This window comes from Cetorhinus maximus, unplaced genomic scaffold (genome assembly GCF_964194155.1).
Source record: "Cetorhinus maximus unplaced genomic scaffold, sCetMax3.hap1.1 HAP1_SCAFFOLD_1946, whole genome shotgun sequence".
Classification (NCBI taxonomy): domain Eukaryota; kingdom Metazoa; phylum Chordata; class Chondrichthyes; order Lamniformes; family Cetorhinidae; genus Cetorhinus; species Cetorhinus maximus.
Window position 1 is genome coordinate 30,001 of NW_027597886.1, and position 18,156 is coordinate 48,156.

The window sequence follows — 18,156 nt, forward strand, 5'->3', positions numbered from 1 at the left end:
TCCTGCGGGAGACAATGTGAGTAAGGGGCAGTGTGGGGGAGGGAGGGGGATGGTGTGGTGGGGGAGGGGGATGGGGTGGGGGAGGATGGGGATGGGGTGGGGGAGGATGGGGATGGGTAGGGGGGTGATGGGTGGGGGAGGAGGGGGATGGGTGGGGGAGGAGGGGGATGGGTGGGGGAGGAGGGGGCTGGGTGGGGGTGGAGTGGGATGGGTGGGGGAGGGGGGATGGGTGGGGGAGGAGGGGGATGGGTGGGGTGGGGGGAGGGGGATGGGTGGGGGGATGGGGATCGCTCCCGGGATCTCGCAGCAAAACCCCTCCAGTCAGCAGGAGAGGCTACAGAGGCTGCGCCTGTATATCCTGGGGTTGAGATTGGGGGGTGGGGTGCGGCGGGTGATCTAGTCGAGGGGTTTAAATTATTAAAGGACTCAACAGGGTCAATTGAGAGAAACTGTTTCCTCTGTTCCTGCCTAACAGGCTAGTGGGGCTGAATGGCCTCCTCCTGTTCCTGTGTAACAGGCTGGAGGGGCTGAATGGCCTCCTCCTGTTCCTGTGTAACAGGCTGGAGAGGGGTTGAATGGCCTCCTCCTGTTCCTGTGTAACAGGCTGGAGGGGCTGAATGGCCTCCTCCTGTTCCTGTGTAACAGGCTGGAGGGGCTGAATGGCCTCCCCCTGTTCCTGTGTAACAGGCTGGAGGGGCTGAATGGCCTCCGCCTGTTCCTATGGAAAGAGGGTTCATTCTGGATCTAATGGGGTTGCCCTGGGTCGGTCTAACTCTGGATCTAACGGTTCATTTTCCTTTGCAGTTATACCTGGGCATTGTGCTATCAGCTGTGGTCATCATCACCGGCTGTTTCTCATATTATCAAGAGGCTAAGAGCTCGAAGATTATGGAGTCCTTCAAGAACATGGTGCCTCAGGTAAACAGGACAATAACTTTCATCAACCAGAGGGACTGAGTATCCAGACCACACATAGTCAGGGCCTCTGGTCAACAAAGACACAGGAGGGGAAAAGAGTGAGGGACGTGTACAGGGTGTGGGACGTGTACAGGGTGTGGGACGTGTACAGGGTGTGGGACGTGTACAGGGTGTGGGACGTGTACAGGGTGTGGGACGTGTACAGGGTGTGGGACGTGTACAGGGTGAGGGACGGGTACAGGGTGAGGGACGGGTACAGGGTGAGGGACGGGTACAGGGTGAGGGACGGGTACAGGGTGTGGGCCGGGTACAGGTTTCGGGCCGGGTACAGGGTGAGGGCCGGGTACAGGGTGAGGGCCGGGTACAGGGTGAGGGCCGGGTACAGGGTGAGGGACCGGTACAGGTTTTGGGATGGGTACAGGGTGAGGGCCGGGTACAGGGTGAGGGCCGGGTACAGGGTGTGGGCCGGGTACAGGGTGTGGGCCGGGTACAGGGTGTGGGCCGGGTACAGGGTGTGGGACGGGAACAGGGTGAGGGACGGGTACAGGGTGTTTGAGTCACTGTGCTACCCCCATGCTCCCATTGCCATGCTGCTATTTGTCTCCTTGTTGTGCAGCAAGCTATGGTGATTCGGGAAGGGGAGAAGACCCAGATCAATGCTGAGGAAGTTGTTGCTGGTGATCTGGTCGAGGTGAAAGGTGGAGACAGAATACCAGCCGATCTCAGGATCATCTCTGCTCATGGCTGTAAGGTATGTAGGTGTCTATTGGTCATTCACTGCCTCACTGCGATGTGTTGACTATTGGGGTGACTGTTGGTCCTGACTAATGCTCTCAATGTCTTTTTCATTTCCTTACACCCCATTGCTTTCACCTTTCATTTCATCTGAAAATCTCTCTCCCTTCTCTCCCTCTTCCTCCATACCCACCCTCGTGTCTCACTGCCATTGCCCCCTTCCCCCTGCCGCTTACTCATTCTCTCTGTCACCTCCTGCTCACCCTCTCTCTCTCGCCTCTCCTCCCTTGTGCCCTGCAGGTTGATAATTCCTCACTAACCGGGGAGTCAGAACCGCAGACACGTTCCCCGGATTGTACAAATGACAATCCGCTGGAGACCAGGAATATTGCTTTCTTCTCAACCAACTGTGTAGAAGGTACGTCATGAGCATGCTGGGTGTGAGGGCGCTGAGTGTGAGGGCGCTGAGTGTGAGGGCGCTGAGTGTGAGGGCGGTGAACGCAAGGGCTCTGAGTATGCCCGGTGTTGGTGTGAGTCTGCCCGGTGTGAGTGTGCTCGGTGTCGGTGTGAGTGTGCTCGGTGTCGGTGTGAGTGTGCTCGGTTTCGGTGTGAGTGTGCTCGGTGTCGGTGTGAGTGTGCTCGGTGTCGGTGTGAGTGTGCTCGGTGTCGGTGTGAGTGTGCTCGGTGTCGGTGTGAGTGTGCTCGGTGTCGGTGTGAGTGTGCTCGGTGTCGGTGTGAGTGTGCTCGGTGTCGGTGTGAGTGTGCTCGGTGTCGGTGTGAGTGTGCTCGGTGTCGGTGTGAGTGTGCTCGGTGTCGGTGTGAGTGTGCTCGGTGTCGGTGTGAGTGTGCTCGGTGTCGGTGTGAGTGTGCTCGGTGTCGGTGTGAGTGTGCTCGGTGTCGGTGTGAGTGTGCTCGGTGTCGGTGTGAGGGTGCTCGGTGTCGGTGTGAGGGTGCTCGGTGTCGGTGTGAGTGTGCTCGGTGTCGGTGTGAGGGTGCTCGGTGTCGGTGTGAGTGTGCTCGGTGTCGGTGTGAGGGTGCTCGGTGTCGGTGTGAGGGTGCTCGGTGTCGGTGTGAGTGTGCTCGGTGTCGGTGTGAGGGTGCTCGGTGTCGGTGTGAGTGTGCTCGGTGTCGGTGTGAGGGTGCTCGGTGTCGGTGTGAGTGTGCTCGGTGTCGGTGTGAGGGTGCTCGGTGTCGGTGTGAGGGTGCTCGGTGTCGGTGTGAGTGTGCTCGGTGTCGGTGTGAGTGTGCTCGGTGTCGGTGTGAGTGTGCTCGGTGTCGGTGTGAGTGTGCTCGGTGTCGGTGTGAGTGTGCTCGGTGTCGGTGTGAGGGTGCTCGGTGTCGGTGTGAGGGTGCTCGGTGTCGGTGTGAGTGTGCTCGGTGTCGGTGTGAGGGTGCTCGGTGTCGGTGTGAGTGTGCTCGGTGTCGGTGTGAGTGTGCTCGGTGTCGGTGTGAGTGTGCTCGGTGTCGGTGTGAGTGTGCTCGGTGTCGGTGTGAGTGTGCTCGGTGTCGGTGTGAGGGTGCTCGGTGTCGGTGTGAGGGTGCTCGGTGTCGGTGTGAGTGTGCTCGGTGTCGGTGTGAGGGTGCTCGGTGTCGGTGTGAGGGTGCTCGGTGTCGGTGTGAGTGTGCTCGGTGTCGGTGTGAGTGTGCTCGGTGTCGGTGTGAGTGTGCTCGGTGTCGGTGTGAGGGTGCTCGGTGTCGGTGTGAGTGTGCTCGGTGTCGGTGTGAGTGTGCTCGGTGTCGGTGTGAGTGTGCTCGGTGTCGGTGTGAGTGTGCTCGGTGTCGGTGTGAGTGTGCTCGGTGTCGGTGTGAGTGTGCTCGGTGTCGGTGTGAGTGTGCTCGGTGTCGGTGTGAGTGTGCTCGGTGTCGGTGTGAGTGTGCTCGGTGTCGGTGTGAGTGTGCTCGGTGTCGGTGTGAGTGTGCTCGGTGTCGGTGTGAGTGTGCTCGGTGTCGGTGTGAGTGTGCTCGGTGTCGGTGTGAGTGTGCTCGGTGTCGGTGTGAGTGTGCTCGGTGTCGGTGTGAGTGTGCTCGGTGTCGGTGTGAGTGTGCTCGGTGTCGGTGTGAGTGTGCTCGGTGTCGGTGTGAGTGTGCTCGGTGTCGGTGTGAGTGTGCTCGGTGTCGGTGTGAGGGTGCTCGGTGTCGGTGTGAGTGTGCTCGGTGTCGGTGTGAGTGTGCTCGGTGTCGGTGTGAGGGTGCTCGGTGTCGGTGTGAGTGTGCTCGGTGTCGGTGTGAGTGTGCTCGGTGTCGGTGTGAGTGTGCTCGGTGTCGGTGTGAGGGTGCTCGGTATGTACCCAGGTGTCTGTGCGAGTGTACCCGGTGTGTACCCGGGTGTCTGTTCGAGTGTACCCGGGTGTCTGTGTGAGAGGGCTCGGTGTGTACCCGGGTGTCTGTGCGAGTGTGCTCGGTGTGTACCCGGATGTCGGTACGAGTGTGCTCGGTGTGTACCCGGGTATCTGTGCGAGTGTGCTCGGTGTGTACCCGGATGTCGGTACGAGTGTGCTCGGTGTGTACCCGGGTATCTGTGCGAGTGTGCTCGGTGTGTACCCGGATGTCGGTACGAGTGTGCTCGGTGTGTACCCGGGTGTCTGTGCGAGTTTGCTCGGGGTCGGTGCGAGTGTGCTCGGTGTGTACCCGGGTGTCTGTGCGAGTGTGCTCGGTGTGTACCCGGGTGTCGGTGGGAGTGTGCTCGGTGTGTACCCGGGTGTCGGTGGGAGTGTGCTCGGTACGTACCCAGCGTCTGTGCGAGTGTGCTCGGTGCGTACCCGGGTGTCAGTGCGAGCGTGCTCGGTGTGTACCCGGGTATCTGTGCGAGTGTGCTCGGTACGTACCCAGCGTCTGTGCGAGTGTGCTCGGTGCGTACCCGGGTGTCTGTGCGAGTGTGCTCGGTGTGTACCCGGGTATCTGTGCGAGTGTGCTTGGTGTGTACCCGGGTGTCTGTGCGAGTGTGCTCGGTGTGTACCCGGGTGTCTGTACGAGTGTGCTTGGTGTGTACCCGGGTGTCTGTGCGAGTGTGCTTGGTGTGTACCCGGGTGTCTGTACGAGTGTGCTTGGTGTGTACCCGGGTGTCTGTGCGAGTGTGCTTGGTGTGTACCCGGGTGTCTGTACGAGTGTGCTTGGTGTGTACCCGGGTGTCTGTGCGAGTGTGCTCGGTGTGTACCCGGGTGTCAGTGCGAGTGTGCTCGGTGTGTACCCCGGTGTCTGTGCGAGTGTGCTCGGTGTGTACCCGGGTGTCTGTGCGAGTGTGCTCGGTGTGTACCCGAGTGTCTGTGCGAGTGTGCTCTGTGTGTACCCGGGTGTCTGTGCGAGTTTGCTCGGGGTCGGTGCGAGTGTGCTCGGTGTGTACCCGAGTGTCTGTGCGAGTGTGCTCTGTGTGTACCCGGGTGTCTGTGCGAGTTTGCTCGGGGTCGGTGCGAGTGTGCTCGGTACGTACCCAGCGTCTGTGCGAGTGTGCTCGGTGCGTACCCGGGTGTCGGTGCGAGTGTGCTCGGTGTGTACCCGGGTGTCTGTGCGAGTGTGCTCGGTGTGTACCCGGGTGTCAGTGCGAGTGTGCTCGGTGTGTACCCGGGTGTCTGTGCGAGTGTGCTCGGTGTGTACCCGGGTGTCAGTGCGAGTGTGCTCGGTGTGTACCCGGGTGTCTGTGCGAGTGTGCTCGGTGTGTACCCGGGTGTCTGTGCAAGTGTGCTCGGTGTGTACCCGGGTATCTGTGCAAGTGTGCTCGGTGTGTACCCGGGTGTCGGTGCGAGTGTGCTCGGTGTGTACCCGGGTGTCAGTGCGAGTGTGCTCGGTGTGTACCCGGGTGTCTGTGCGAGTGTGCTCGGTGCGTACCCGGGTGTCTGTGCAAGTGTGCTCGGTGTGTACCCGGGTGTCTGTGCAAGTGTGCTCGGTGTGTACCCGGGTGTCAGTGCGAGTGTGCTCGGTGTGTACCCGGGTGTCGGTGCGAGTGTGCTCGGTGTGTACCCGGGTGTCAGTGCGAGTGTGCTCGGTGTGTACCCGGGTGTCTGTGCGAGTGTGCTCGGTGTGTACCCGGGTGTCTGTGCAAGTGTGCTCGGTGTGTACCCGGGTGTCAGTGCGAGTGTGCTCGGTGTGTACCCGGGTGTAGGTGTGAGTGTGCTCGGTGTGTACCCGGGTGTCGGTGCGAGTGTGCTCGGTGTGTACCCGGGTGTCTGTGCAAGTGTGCTCGGTGTGTACCCGGGTATCTGTGCGAGTGTGCTCGGTGTGTACCCGGGTGTTGGTGCGAGTGTGCTCGGTGTGTACCCGGGTGTCTGTGCAAGTGTGCTCGGTGTGTACCCGGGTGTCTGTGCAAGTGTGCTCGGTGTGTACCCGGGTGTCGGTGCGAGTGTGCTCGGTGTGTACCCGGGTGTCAGTGCGAGTGTGCTCGGTGTGTACCCGGGTGTCTGTGCGAGTGTGCTCGGTGTGTACCCGGGTGTCTGTGCGAGTGTGCTCGGTGTGTACCCGGGTGTCTGTGCGAGTGTGCTCGGTGTGTACCAGGGTGTCTGTGCGAGTGTGCTCGGTGTGTACCCGGGTGTCTGTGCGAGTGTGCTCGGTGTGTACCCGGGTATCTGTGCGAGTGTGCTCGGTGTGTACCCAGGTGTTGGTGCGAGTGTGCTCGGTGTGTACCCGGGTGTCTGTGCAAGTGTGCTCGGTGTGTACCCGGATGTCTGTGCGAGTGTGCTCGTTGTGTACCCGGGTGTCGTTGTGAGTATGCTCTGTGTGTACCCAGGTGTTGGTGCGAGTGTGCTCGGTGTCGGTGCGAGTGTGCCCGGTGTCGGTGGGATGGTGCTCGCTGTCAGTGCGAGCAATCCCGGTTTGATCCCCGTGTCCCTCATTCACTCCAGGCACTGCCCGCGGGATTGTGATCTTCACCGGTGATCGGACAGTAATGGGCCGCATTGCCACCCTGGCTTCAGGATTGGACACGGGGAAGACGCCCATCGCCAAGGAAATCGAGCATTTCATCCACATCATCACGGGAGTGGCTGTCTTCCTGGGTGTCACCTTCTTTATCCTCTCCATTATCCTGGGATATAGCTGGCTGGAGGCTGTGATCTTCCTGATCGGAATCATTGTCGCTAACGTCCCCGAGGGTTTACTGGCTACAGTGACGGTGAGTGTCAGGCTGACCCCTAACCGGCTCCCCATTGACCATCCAGACCATCGCGGTTCATGGAGTAGGAGGGTCAGGGTCAGCTTGGAGGAAACAGTTGGTTTATGGACAGTAAACAGGGAGTTGTGGTGAACGGTGATTGTTCAGGCTGGCCGATGGTGGACAGTGGTGTTCCCTGGAGCACTGCTGTTCCCTGATATATATAAATATCTTCAATGTGGGAATACAGAGTAAAAGTTCAAGACCTGCCGATGATGCCAGGCTTGGAGGAGTGTCAGAGGGTGAGGATGGCACCAATCGACTACAACAGGACATAGACAGACTGGCAGAGTGGGCAGAGCAGTGGCAGATAGAATTGAACACAGAGGAGTGGGAGCTGATGGATTTTGGCAGAGGGGATAGGCAGAGGCAATAAAGACTTAATGACCCAGTTCTATAGAGTGAGCAGGGACAGAGGGGGCTGGGGTGGGGGTGGATGGTTTATGTGTACAGATCAGGTAGCAGAATGTATTGAGAGAGCGGTTAGCAAAGCCAATGGGATCCCGGGCTTCATAAATAGAGGGATTGAGTAGAAAAGCAGGGAGGCTAAACTGAGCCTTTCTCACGCTCTGGTTAGGTCACAACTAGAGAACTGAGCCCAGCTCTGCTCACCACACTTTAGGAAGGATGGGAGGGTCCTTGAGAGGGTGCGGAGGGTGATTTACCAGAATGGTTCCGGGGATGAGGGGGTTTTAGTTACAGGGTTAGGTTGGAGAAGCTGGGTTTGTTCTCCTTGGACTGAAGGAGATCGAGGGGAGATTTAATAGAGGCGTCCAAGACCAGGACAGGTTTGGACAAGGTAGGGAAAGAGAAGCTGTTAACCGATGCTACAAGGAATAGGGGACACAAGTGTAAAGATTTGGGGAAGAGGGGAATGTGCAGATGAACATTTTTACAGAGCGAGTGCTGACAACCTGGAGGATTCACCCCACGAGAGGGGGTGGGGGTGGAAGTGGGGACGATCAGAGGGAAATTGGACAAGCGCGTGAAGGATATCAAGGTGCAGGGATAGACTGGGGGAAGGGGATAGACCCAGTTGCTCCTCGGAAGGTTCGATGGGCTGAATGGCCTCTTTCAGTGGCCTAAGTGACTCTGTGATGCTTGATGCAGTTGAGTGTCTCCTGGAGCAGTTAGGGTGGGTCCTCACCCTCACCACAGGCCCTGCACCCTCTGTCAGGCTGCTCCTGGGTTCAGGGTGGGACCGGGTGGTCTGGGCTGGGGTGGGGGTGGGTCTGGGTGGTCTGGGCTGGGGTTGGGTGGGTCTGGGTGGTCTGGGCTGGGGCGGAGTGGGTCTGGGTGGTCTGGGCTGGGGTTGGGTGGGTCTGGGTGGTCTGGGCTGGGGTGGGTCTGGGTGAACTGGGCTGGGGTGGGTCCGGGTGGTCTGGGCTGGGGTGGGTCTGGGTGAACTGGGCTGGGGTGGGTCCGGGTGGTCTGGGCTGGGGTTGGGTGGGTCTGGGTGGTCTGGGCTAGGGTGGGGGTGGGTCTGGGTGGTCTGGGCTGGGGTTGGTTGGGTCTGGGTGGTCTGAGCTGGGGTTGGGTGGGTCTGGGTGGTCTGAGCTGGGGTGGGGTGGATCTGGGTGGGTCCGGGTGGTCTGGGCTGGGGTGGGGTGGGTCCGGGTGGTCTGGGCTGGGGTGGGATGGGTCCGGGTGGTCTGGATCCGGGTGGTCTGGGCTGGGGTGGGATGGGTCTGGGTGGTCTGGGCTGGGGTGGGGTGGGTCCGGGTGGTCTGGGCTGGGGTGGGGTGGGTCCGGGTGGTCTGGGCTGGGGTGGGGTGGGTCCGGGTGGTCTGGGCTGGGGTTGGGTGGGTCTGGGTGGGCTGGGCTGGGGTGGGGTGGGTCCGGGTGGTCTGGGCTGGGGTGGGGTGGGTCCGGGTGGTCTGGGCTGGGGTTGGGTGGGTCTGGGTGGGCTGGGGTGGGGTGGGGTGGGTCAGGTGGGTCTGGGCTGCGCTGGGGTGGGTCTGGGTGGGTCCGAGTGGGGTTGAGGGCCTGTTAGTGAAGTCCAGTTGGTCTGAACACTGAGCGTCCCTCCCGCAGGTCTGCCTGACCCTGACTGCTAAGCGTATGGCCCGGAAGAACTGCCTGGTGAAGAACCTGGAGGCTGTGGAGACCCTGGGATCCACCTCGACCATCTGCTCAGACAAGACGGGGACCCTGACCCAGAACCGGATGACTGTGGCCCACATGTGGTTCGATAACCAGATCCACGAGGCTGACACCACCGAGGACCAGTCCGGTAAACAGAGAGGGACTGACCCTCACCCCGGCCCCCTCCCCCAACACCCCCCTCCCCAAAACTGTACTCACCCCCCCGATACCGCACTCACCCCCTCCCCCGACAACACCGAGGACCAGTCCGGTAAACAGAGAGGGACTGACCCTCACCCCGGCCCCCTCCCCCAACACCCCCCTCCCCAACACCGTACTCACCCCCCCAACTCCCCCTGTCAATCTCCCCATCTCTCTCTCCCCCTCACCCCTCACTCTCCCTCTTCCTTTGCCTCTCTCTCTCTGTCTCGCTCTCTCCTCATCTCTTGCTCTCTCTATATCACCATTTCTCTCCTCCTGTCTCTCTATCTCTCCACCTCTATCTCTCCGCCTCTATCCCTCCGCCTCTATCTCTCCGTCTCTCTCTCACTCTGTCTCTCTCTCTCTCCCTCTTCCTCTGGCTATCTCTCTGTCTCTGTCTCTCTCTCTCCCTCTGTCTCCCTGTCTTTGTCTCTCTCCCTTTGCCTCTCCTACACTCTCTCTGTCTTGCTCCTGCTCCCTCTGTCTGTCTCTCTACCACTCTCTTTATTTCTCACTCTGTCTGCCACACTTTCTCTTTCTGTCTGTCTCTCTCTCTCTTTCTGACTCCCTGTCTCTCTGCCTGTCTCTCTCTGTCTTCCACTAGTTCTATTTTTCTCTGTGTTTTTCACTTTCTCTCTGTGTCTCCCTCTCTGTCTCTTTCTAACTCTCGATCTCTCTCTGTCCCTCTCTCACCCTCGTGCTCTATCTCTCTCTCTCAGCTTGTTACCCACAGCCTGCTGGCGCTGGATATACCTTGGGTTGTATCTCACTCTCACTCTCTCCCTCTGGCCCTCAGGTGCCTCCTTCGATAAGAGTTCCATCACCTGGGCTTCTCTCTCCCGGATTGCTGCCCTCTGTAACCGAGCGACATTCAAAGCAGGACAGGAAAACATCCCCATACTGAAGGTATGTCACATAGAGAGGGAGCGGTGCAGGCAGAGAGTCAGAGATCACTGAACCAGGTAAGTGGCAACTACCCCTGGGTCTGGCTCACAATCTCCCGGGAGCGTGACCCTGTCCCCGGGAGCGTGACCCTGTCCCCGGGAGCGTGACCCTGTCCCCGGGAGCGTGACCCTCTCCCCGGGAGCGTGACCCTGTCCCCGGGAGCGTGACCCTGTCCCCGGGAGCGTGACCCTGTCCCCGGGAGCGTGACCCTGTCCCCGGGAGCGTGACCCTCTCCCCGGGAGCGTGACCCCGTCCCCGGGAGCGCGACCCCGTCCCCGGGAGCGCGACCCCGTCCCCGGGAGCGCGACCCCGTCCCCGGGAGCGCGACCCTGTCCCCGGGAGCGCGACCCTGTCCCCGGGAGCGCGACCCTGTCCCCGGGAGCGCGACCCTGTCCCCGGGAGCGCGACCCTGTCCCCGGGAGCGCGACCCTGTCCCCGGGAGCGTGACCCTGTCCCCGGGAGCGTGACCCTGTCCCCGGGAGCGCGACCCTGTCCCCGGGAGCGCGACCCTGTCCCCGGGAGCGTGACCCTGTCCCCGGGAGCGTGACCCCGTCCCCGGGAGCGTGACCCTGTCCCCGGGAGCGTGACCCCGTCCCCGGGAGCGTGACCCTGTCCCCGGGAGCGTGACCCTGTCCCCGGGAGCGTGACCCTGTCCCCGGGAGCGTGACCCTGTCCCCGGGAGCGTGACCCCGTCCCCGGGAGCGTGACCCCGTCCCCGGGAGCGTGACCCTGTCCCCGGGAGCGTGACCCTCTCCCCGGGAGCGTGACCCCGTCCCCGGGAGCGTGACCCTGTCCCCGGGAGCGTGACCCCGTCCCCGGGAGCGCGACCCTCTCCCCGGGAGCGTGACCCTGTCCCCGGGAGCGCGACCCTCTCCCCGGGAGCGTGACCCTGTCCCCGGGAGCGTGACCCTGTCCCCGGGAGCGTGACCCTGTCCCCGGGAGCGTGACCCTCTCCCCGGGAGCGTGACCCTGTCCCCGGGAGCGTGACCCCCTCCCCGGGAGCGCGACCCTCTCCCCGGGAGCGCGACCCTCTCCCCGGGAGCGCGACCCTGTCCCCGGGAGCGCGACCCTCTCCCCGGGAGCGCGACCCTCTCCCCGGGAGCGCGACCCTCTCCCCGGGAGCGTGACCCTGTCCCCGGGAGCGTGACCCCGTCCCCGGGAGCGTGACCCTGTCCCCGGGAGCGTGACCCTCTCCCCGGGAGCGTGACCCCGTCCCCGGGAGCGTGACCCTGTCCCCGGGAGCGTGACCCTGTCCCCGGGAGCGTGACCCTGTCCCCGGGAGCGTGACCCTGTCCCCGGGAGCGTGACCCTCTCCCCGGGAGCGTGACCCTCTCCCCGGGAGCGTGACCCTGTCCCCGGGAGCGTGACCCCGTCCCCGGGAGCGTGACCCTGTCCCCGGGAGCGTGACCCCGTCCCCGGGAGCGTGACCCTGTCCCCGGGAGCGTGACCCTCTCCCCGGGAGCGTGACCCCCTCCCCGGGAGCGTGACCCTCTCCCCGGGAGCGTGACCCCGTCCCCGGGAGCGTGACCCTGTCCCCGGGAGCGTGACCCTCTCCCCGGGAGCTTGACCCTCTCCCCGGGAGCGTGACCCTGTCCCCGGGAGCGTGACCCCGTCCCCGGGAGCGCGACCCTGTCCCCGGGAGCGTGACCCTGTCCCCGGGAGCGCGACCCCGTCCCCGGGAGCGTGACCCTCTCCCCGGGAGCGTGACCCGGTCCCCGGGAGCGTGACCCTCTCCCCGGGAGCGTGACCCTGTCCCCGGGAGCGTGACCCTGTCCCCGGGAGCGTGACCCTCTCCCCGGGAGCGTGACCCTCTCCCCGGGAGCGTGACCCTCTCCCCGGGAGCGTGACCCTCTCCCCGGGAGCGTGACCCCGTCCCCGGGAGCGTGACCCTGTCCCCGGGAGCGTGACCCTCTCCCCGGGAGCGTGACCCTGTCCCCGGGAGCGTGACCCTCTCCCCGGGAGCGTGACCCTGTCCCCGGGAGCGTGACCCTGTCCCCGGGAGCGCGACCCTGTCCCCGGGAGCGTGACCCTGTCCCCGGGAGCGTGACCCTCTCCCCGGGAGCGTGACCCCGTCCCCGGGAGCGTGACCCTGTCCCCGGGAGCGTGACCCCGTCCCCGGGAGCGCGACCCTCTCCCCGGGAGCGTGACCCTGTCCCCGGGAGCGCGACCCTCTCCCCGGGAGCGTGACCCTGTCCCCGGGAGCGTGACCCTGTCCCCGGGAGCGTGACCCTGTCCCCGGGAGCGTGACCCTCTCCCCGGGAGCGTGACCCTGTCCCCGGGAGCGTGACCCCCTCCCCGGGAGCGCGACCCTCTCCCCGGGAGCGCGACCCTCTCCCCGGGAGCGCGACCCTGTCCCCGGGAGCGCGACCCTCTCCCCGGGAGCGCGACCCTCTCCCCGGGAGCGCGACCCTCTCCCCGGGAGCGTGACCCTGTCCCCGGGAGCGTGACCCTGTCCCCGGGAGCGTGACCCTGTCCCCGGGAGCGTGACCCTGTACCCGGGAGCGTGACCCTCTCCCCGGGAGCGTGACCCTGTACCCGGGAGCGCGACCCTGTCCCCGGGAGCGTGACCCTCTCCCCGGGAGCGTGACCCCGTCCCCGGGAGCGTGACCCTCTCCCCGGGAGCGTGACCCTGTCCCCGGGAGCGTGACCCTGTCCCCGGGAGCGTGACCCTGTCCCCGGGAGCGTGACCCTGTCCCCGGGAGCGTGACCCTCTCCCCGGGAGCGTGACCCTGTCCCCGGGAGCGTGACCCTCTCCCCGGGAGCGTGACCCTGTCCCCGGGAGCGTGACCCTGTCCCCGGGAGCGTGACCCTCTCCCCGGGAGCGTGACCCTCTCCCCGGGAGCGTGACCCTGTCCCCGGGAGCGTGACCCTGTCCCCGGGAGCGTGACCCCGTCCCCGGGAGCGTGACCCCGTCCCCGGGAGCGCGACCCTCTCCCCGGGAGCGTGACCCTCTCCCCGGGAGCGTGACCCTGTCCCCGGGAGCGTGACCCTGTCCCCGGGAGCGTGACCCTGTCCCCGGGAGCGTGACCCTGTCCCCGGGAGCGTGACCCTGTCCCCGGGAGCGTGACCCTCTCCCCGGGAGCGTGACCCCGTCCCCGGGAGCGTGACCCCGTCCCCGGGAGCGTGACCCCGTCCCCGGGAGCTTGACCCTGTCCCCGGGAGCGTGACCCTGTCCCCGGGAGCGTGACCCTGTCCCCGGGAGCGTGACCCTCTCCCCGGGAGCGTGACCCTCTCCCCGGGAGCGTGACCCCGTCCCCGGGAGCGTGACCCTCTCCCCGGGAGCGTGACCCTCTCCCCGGGAGCGTGACCCTGTCCCCGGGAGCGTGACCCTGTCCCCGGGAGCGTGACCCTGTCCCCGGGAGCGTGACCCTGTCCCCGGGAGCGTGACCCTCTCCCCGGGAGCGTGACCCTCTCCCCGGGAGCGTGACCCTGTCCCCGGGAGCGTGACCCTGTCCCCGGGAGCGTGACCCTGTACCCGGGAGCGTGACCCTCTCCCCGGGAGCGTGACCCTGTCCCCGGGAGCGTGACCCTCTCCCCGGGAGCGTGACCCTGTCCCCGGGAGCGTGACCCTCTCCCCGGGAGCGTGACCCTCTCCCCGGGAGCGTGACCCTCTCCCCGGGAGCGTGACCCTGTACCCGGGAGCGTGACCCTGTCCCCGGGAGCGTGACCCTGTCCCCGGGAGCGTGACCCTGTCCCCGGGAGCGTGACCCTGTCCCCGGGAGCGTGACCCTCTCCCCGGGAGCGTGACCCTGTCCCCGGGAGCGTGACCCTGTCCCCGGGAGCGTGACCCTGTCCCCGGGAGCGTGACCCTGTCCCCGGGAGCGTGACCCTCTCCCCGGGAGCGTGACCCTCTCCCCGGGAGCGTGACCCTGTCCCCGGGAGCGTGACCCCCTCCCCGGGAGCGTGACCCCGTCCCCGGGAGCGTGACCCTCTCCCCGGGAGCGTGACCCTGTCCCCGGGAGCGTGACCCTGTCCCCGGGAGCGTGACCCTGTCCCCGGGAGCGTGACCCTGTCCCCGGGAGCGTGACCCCGTCCCCGGGAGCGTGACCCTGTCCCCGGGAGCGTGACCCCGTCCCCGGGAGCGTGACCCTGTCCCCGGGAGCGTGACCCCGTCCCCGGGAGCGTGACCCCGTCCCCGGGAGCGTGACCCTGTCCCCGGGAGCGTGACCCTGTCCCCGGGAGCGTGACCCTCTCCCCGGGAGCGTGACCCCGTCCCCGGGAGCGTGACCCTGTCCCCGGGAGCGTGACCCTGTCCCCGGGAGCGTGACCCTGTCCCCGGGAGCGTGACCCTCTCCCCGGGAGCGTGACCCTGTCCCCGGGAGCGTGACCCCGTCCCCGGGAGCGTGACCCTGTCCCCGGGAGCGTGACCCTCTCCCCGGGAGCGTGACCCCGTCCCCGGGAGCGTGACCCTGTCCCCGGGAGCGTGACCCTGTCCCCGGGAGCGTGACCCTGTCCCCGGGAGCGTGACCCTGTCCCCGGGAGCGTGACCCTCTCCCCGGGAGCGTGACCCTCTCCCCGGGAGCGTGACCCTGTCCCCGGGAGCGTGACCCCGTCCCCGGGAGCGTGACCCTGTCCCCGGGAGCGTGACCCCGTCCCCGGGAGCGTGACCCTGTCCCCGGGAGCGTGACCCTCTCCCCGGGAGCGTGACCCCCTCCCCGGGAGCGTGACCCTCTCCCCGGGAGCGTGACCCCGTCCCCGGGAGCGTGACCCTGTCCCCGGGAGCGTGACCCTCTCCCCGGGAGCTTGACCCTCTCCCCGGGAGCGTGACCCTGTCCCCGGGAGCGTGACCCCGTCCCCGGGAGCGCGACCCCGTCCCCGGGAGCGTGACCCTGTCCCCGGGAGCGCGACCCCGTCCCCGGGAGCGTGACCCTCTCCCCGGGAGCGTGACCCGGTCCCCGGGAGCGTGACCCTGTCCCCGGGAGCGTGACCCTGTCCCCGGGAGCGTGACCCTCTCCCCGGGAGCGTGACCCTCTCCCCGGGAGCGTGACCCTCTCCCCGGGAGCGTGACCCACTCCCCGGGAGCGTGACCCCGTCCCCGGGAGCGTGACCCCGTCCCCGGGAGCGTGACCCCGTCCCCGGGAGCGTGACCCCGTCCCCGGGAGCGTGACCCCGTCCCCGGGAGCGTGACCCCGTCCCCGGGAGCGTGACCCCGTCCCCGGGAGCGTGACCCCGTCCCCGGGAGCGTGACCCCGTCCCCGGGAGCGTGACCCCGTCCCCGGGAGCGTGACCCCGTCCCCGGGAGCGTGACCCTGTCCCCGGGAGCGTGACCCTGTCCCCGGGAGCGTGACCCTGTCCCCGGGAGCGTGACCCTGTCCCCGGGAGCGTGACCCGGTCCCCGGGAGCGTGACCCCGTCCCCGGGAGCGTGACCCCGTCCCCGGGAGCGTGACCCCGTCCCCGGGAGCGTGACCCCGTCCCCGGGAGCGTGACCCCGTCCCCGGGAGCGTGACCCCGTCCCCGGGAGCGTGACCCTGTCCCCGGGAGCGTGACCCTCTCCCCGGGAGCGTGACCCTGTCCCCGGGAGCGTGACCCTGTCCCCGGGAGCGTGACCCTCTCCCCGGGAGCGTGACCCTGTCCCCGGGAGCGTGACCCTGTCCCCGGGAGCGTGACCCTCTCCCCGGGAGCGTGACCCTCTCCCCGGGAGCGTGACCCGGTCCCCGGGAGCGTGACCCGGTCCCCGGGAGCGTGACCCGGTCCCCGGGAGCGTGACCCCGTCCCCGGGAGCGTGACCCTGTCCCCGGGAGCGTGACCCTGTCCCCGGGAGCGTGACCCTGTCCCCGGGAGCGTGACCCTGTCCCCGGGAGCGTGACCCTGTCCCCGGGAGCGTGACCCTGTCCCCGGGAGCGTGACCCTCTCCCCGGGAGCGTGACCCTCTCCCCGGGAGCGTGACCCTGTCCCCGGGAGCGTGACCCTGTCCCCGGGAGCGTGACCCTCTCCCCGGGAGTGCAACGCTCCCTCCGTCTGTGCGTGTCCCTCCGCGGTGTCTGTATGGACACACACAGCTGTATACTGCACCCTCAGTCTGAAGCCTGAACAATGCCTGTTCTGCTCCCTGACAGAGAGACGTGGCTGGTGATGCCTCAGAGTCTGCGTTGCTGAAATGTATCGAGCTTTCCTCGGGGTCGGTGAGGGCGATCAGGGATAAGAACAAGAAAATCAACGAGATTCCATTTAACTCCACTAACAAATACCAGGTAAGCCCCGTGGAACCATCAGATCTCTGAGGGAGACATCACCCACATGCTGCTGAATATAAACACAGAGCCCCAAATGCAGCAAAACCTGAGCAGCTCCCAGCCTAGAGAAACAGGCATCATTATACAGGTCCATAGCCTTTCGTAAGGACTCTCAACCCAGTACCGCTGAGCGTTCCCACAACTGTTCATTGTGATGTCCCTCAGTCGCACAATGACAGTGGAATGTTTCTGTACCTGTGCCTGGGGACAGTGTAGAGGGAGCTTTACTCTGTATCTAACCCCGTGCTGTACCTGTCCTGGGAGTGTTTGATGGGGACAGTGTAGAGGGAGCTTTACTCTGTATCTAACCTCGTGCTGTACCTGTCCTGGGAGTGTTTGATGGGGACAGTGTAGAGGGAGCTTTACTCTGTATCTAACCCCATGCTGTACCTGTCCTGGGAGTGTTTGATGGGGACAGTGTAGAGGGAGCTTTACTCTGTATCTAACCCCGTGCTGTACCTGTCCTGGGAGTGTTTGATGGGGACAGTGTAGAGGGAGCTTTACTCTGTATCTAACCCTGTGCTGTACCTGTCCTGGGAGTGTTTGATGGGTACAGTGTAGAGGGAGCTTTACTCTGTATCTAACCCCGTGCTGTACCTGCCCTGGGAGTGTTTGATGGGGACGGTGTAGAGGGAGCTTTTCTGTATCTAACCCCGTGCTGTACCTGCCCTGGGAGTGTTTGATGGGGACAGTGTAGAGGGAGCTTTACTCTGTATCTAACCCCGTGCTGTACCTGCCCTGGGAGTGTTTGTTGGGGACGGTGTAGAGGGAGCTTTTCTGTATCTAACCCCGTGCTGTATCTGTCCTGGGAGTGTTTGATGGGGACAGTGTAGAGGGAGCTTTACTCTGTATCTAACCCCGTGCTGTACCTGTCCTGGGAGTGTTTGATGGGGACAGTGTCGAGGGAGCTTTACTCTGTATCTAACCCCGTGCTGTACCTGTCCTGGGAGTGTTTGATGGGGGACAGTGTAGAGGGAGCTTTACTCTGTATCTAACCCCGTGCTGTACCTGCCCTGGGAGTGTTTGACGGGGACAGTGTAGAGGGAGCTTTACTCTGTATCTAACCTCATTGCCAGGACTAGTATCAGGCCTGAGTTTAAGATTCGACAATCCACACAAACAGCCTGTGCGTCTGTGCTGCCCCTGGCTGGTTACAGTTTCCCAGTGAATGTGCAGTTCCTTTTGCCACACATTGGGATTCAACTTCAACCCATATCCATACCCATAAGCCTGTTTGAAATTCTGGTCAGCGCACTAAAACTGAAAAGGTGGGGCAGGGGCAATTAGGGATGGGCAACCAGTGATGCCCAGGTCTCATGAATGAGCAAGGAAAAGAGAAGAGGGAGAGACGACACTGATAACTGGCAGGCTGGAGCCTGTCTCTCTCTCTCTCTCTCTCCCTCGAAACGAGAGTTCCTGTGGGGTGTGCTGAGGTCTTTAACCAAATAGACGGGGCTGATATCCTAAGCCTAGTGAAGATGTTTACAGTGCAGGAAGAAGCCAATAGCGGGGCCATCGTGATATAAGATGGTCATTGATAAATCCAATCGGGAATTCTGGGGAGATTTCTTTACCGAGAGGGCGGGGAGAATGTGTAGCTGCTGGTCCCAGGGGGTAGCAGCTCGAGGGGATGGACAGAGACATCTTTAACGGGAAAGCTGGATAACCACAGGAGGGAGGAGGGATATGGTGCTGAGGTGAGATGAATTGGCCGGGAGGAGTGCTCGTGTGGAGGGCTAGCACAGGCCGCATGGGCTGAAGGGCCTGTTACTAAACGCTCTTGGTCACTCCTTTGGGAGACTGTGGGCCGTTTCTCAACGGGGACGTGCCGGGGGACTGGAGAAATGCAAACGTAGTTCCATGGTGCAAAAAGGGGTCATAGGAAATGCCAAACAATT

At 64.5% G+C, this 18,156-nt stretch overlaps 1 protein-coding gene across 1 annotated transcript in view; it reads left to right on the forward strand.

Moving 5' to 3' along the window:
- The window catches only part of LOC144676809 (sodium/potassium-transporting ATPase subunit alpha-3-like), a gene marked incomplete at its 3' end in the record, with an annotated part of 55,821 nt that overhangs the window by 28,105 nt on the left and 9,560 nt on the right, over nucleotides 1-18,156 (forward strand). Inside the window, 8 exon segments of the mRNA XM_078537133.1 lie at nucleotides 1-16; nucleotides 805-918; nucleotides 1,535-1,669; nucleotides 1,954-2,071; nucleotides 6,486-6,754; nucleotides 8,828-9,026; nucleotides 9,876-9,985; nucleotides 16,082-16,216. The exon segment at nucleotides 1-16 is cut by the window's left edge and continues 143 nt beyond it. Coding sequence (XP_078393259.1) covers nucleotides 1-16; nucleotides 805-918; nucleotides 1,535-1,669; nucleotides 1,954-2,071; nucleotides 6,486-6,754; nucleotides 8,828-9,026; nucleotides 9,876-9,985; nucleotides 16,082-16,216 — 1,096 coding nt within the window.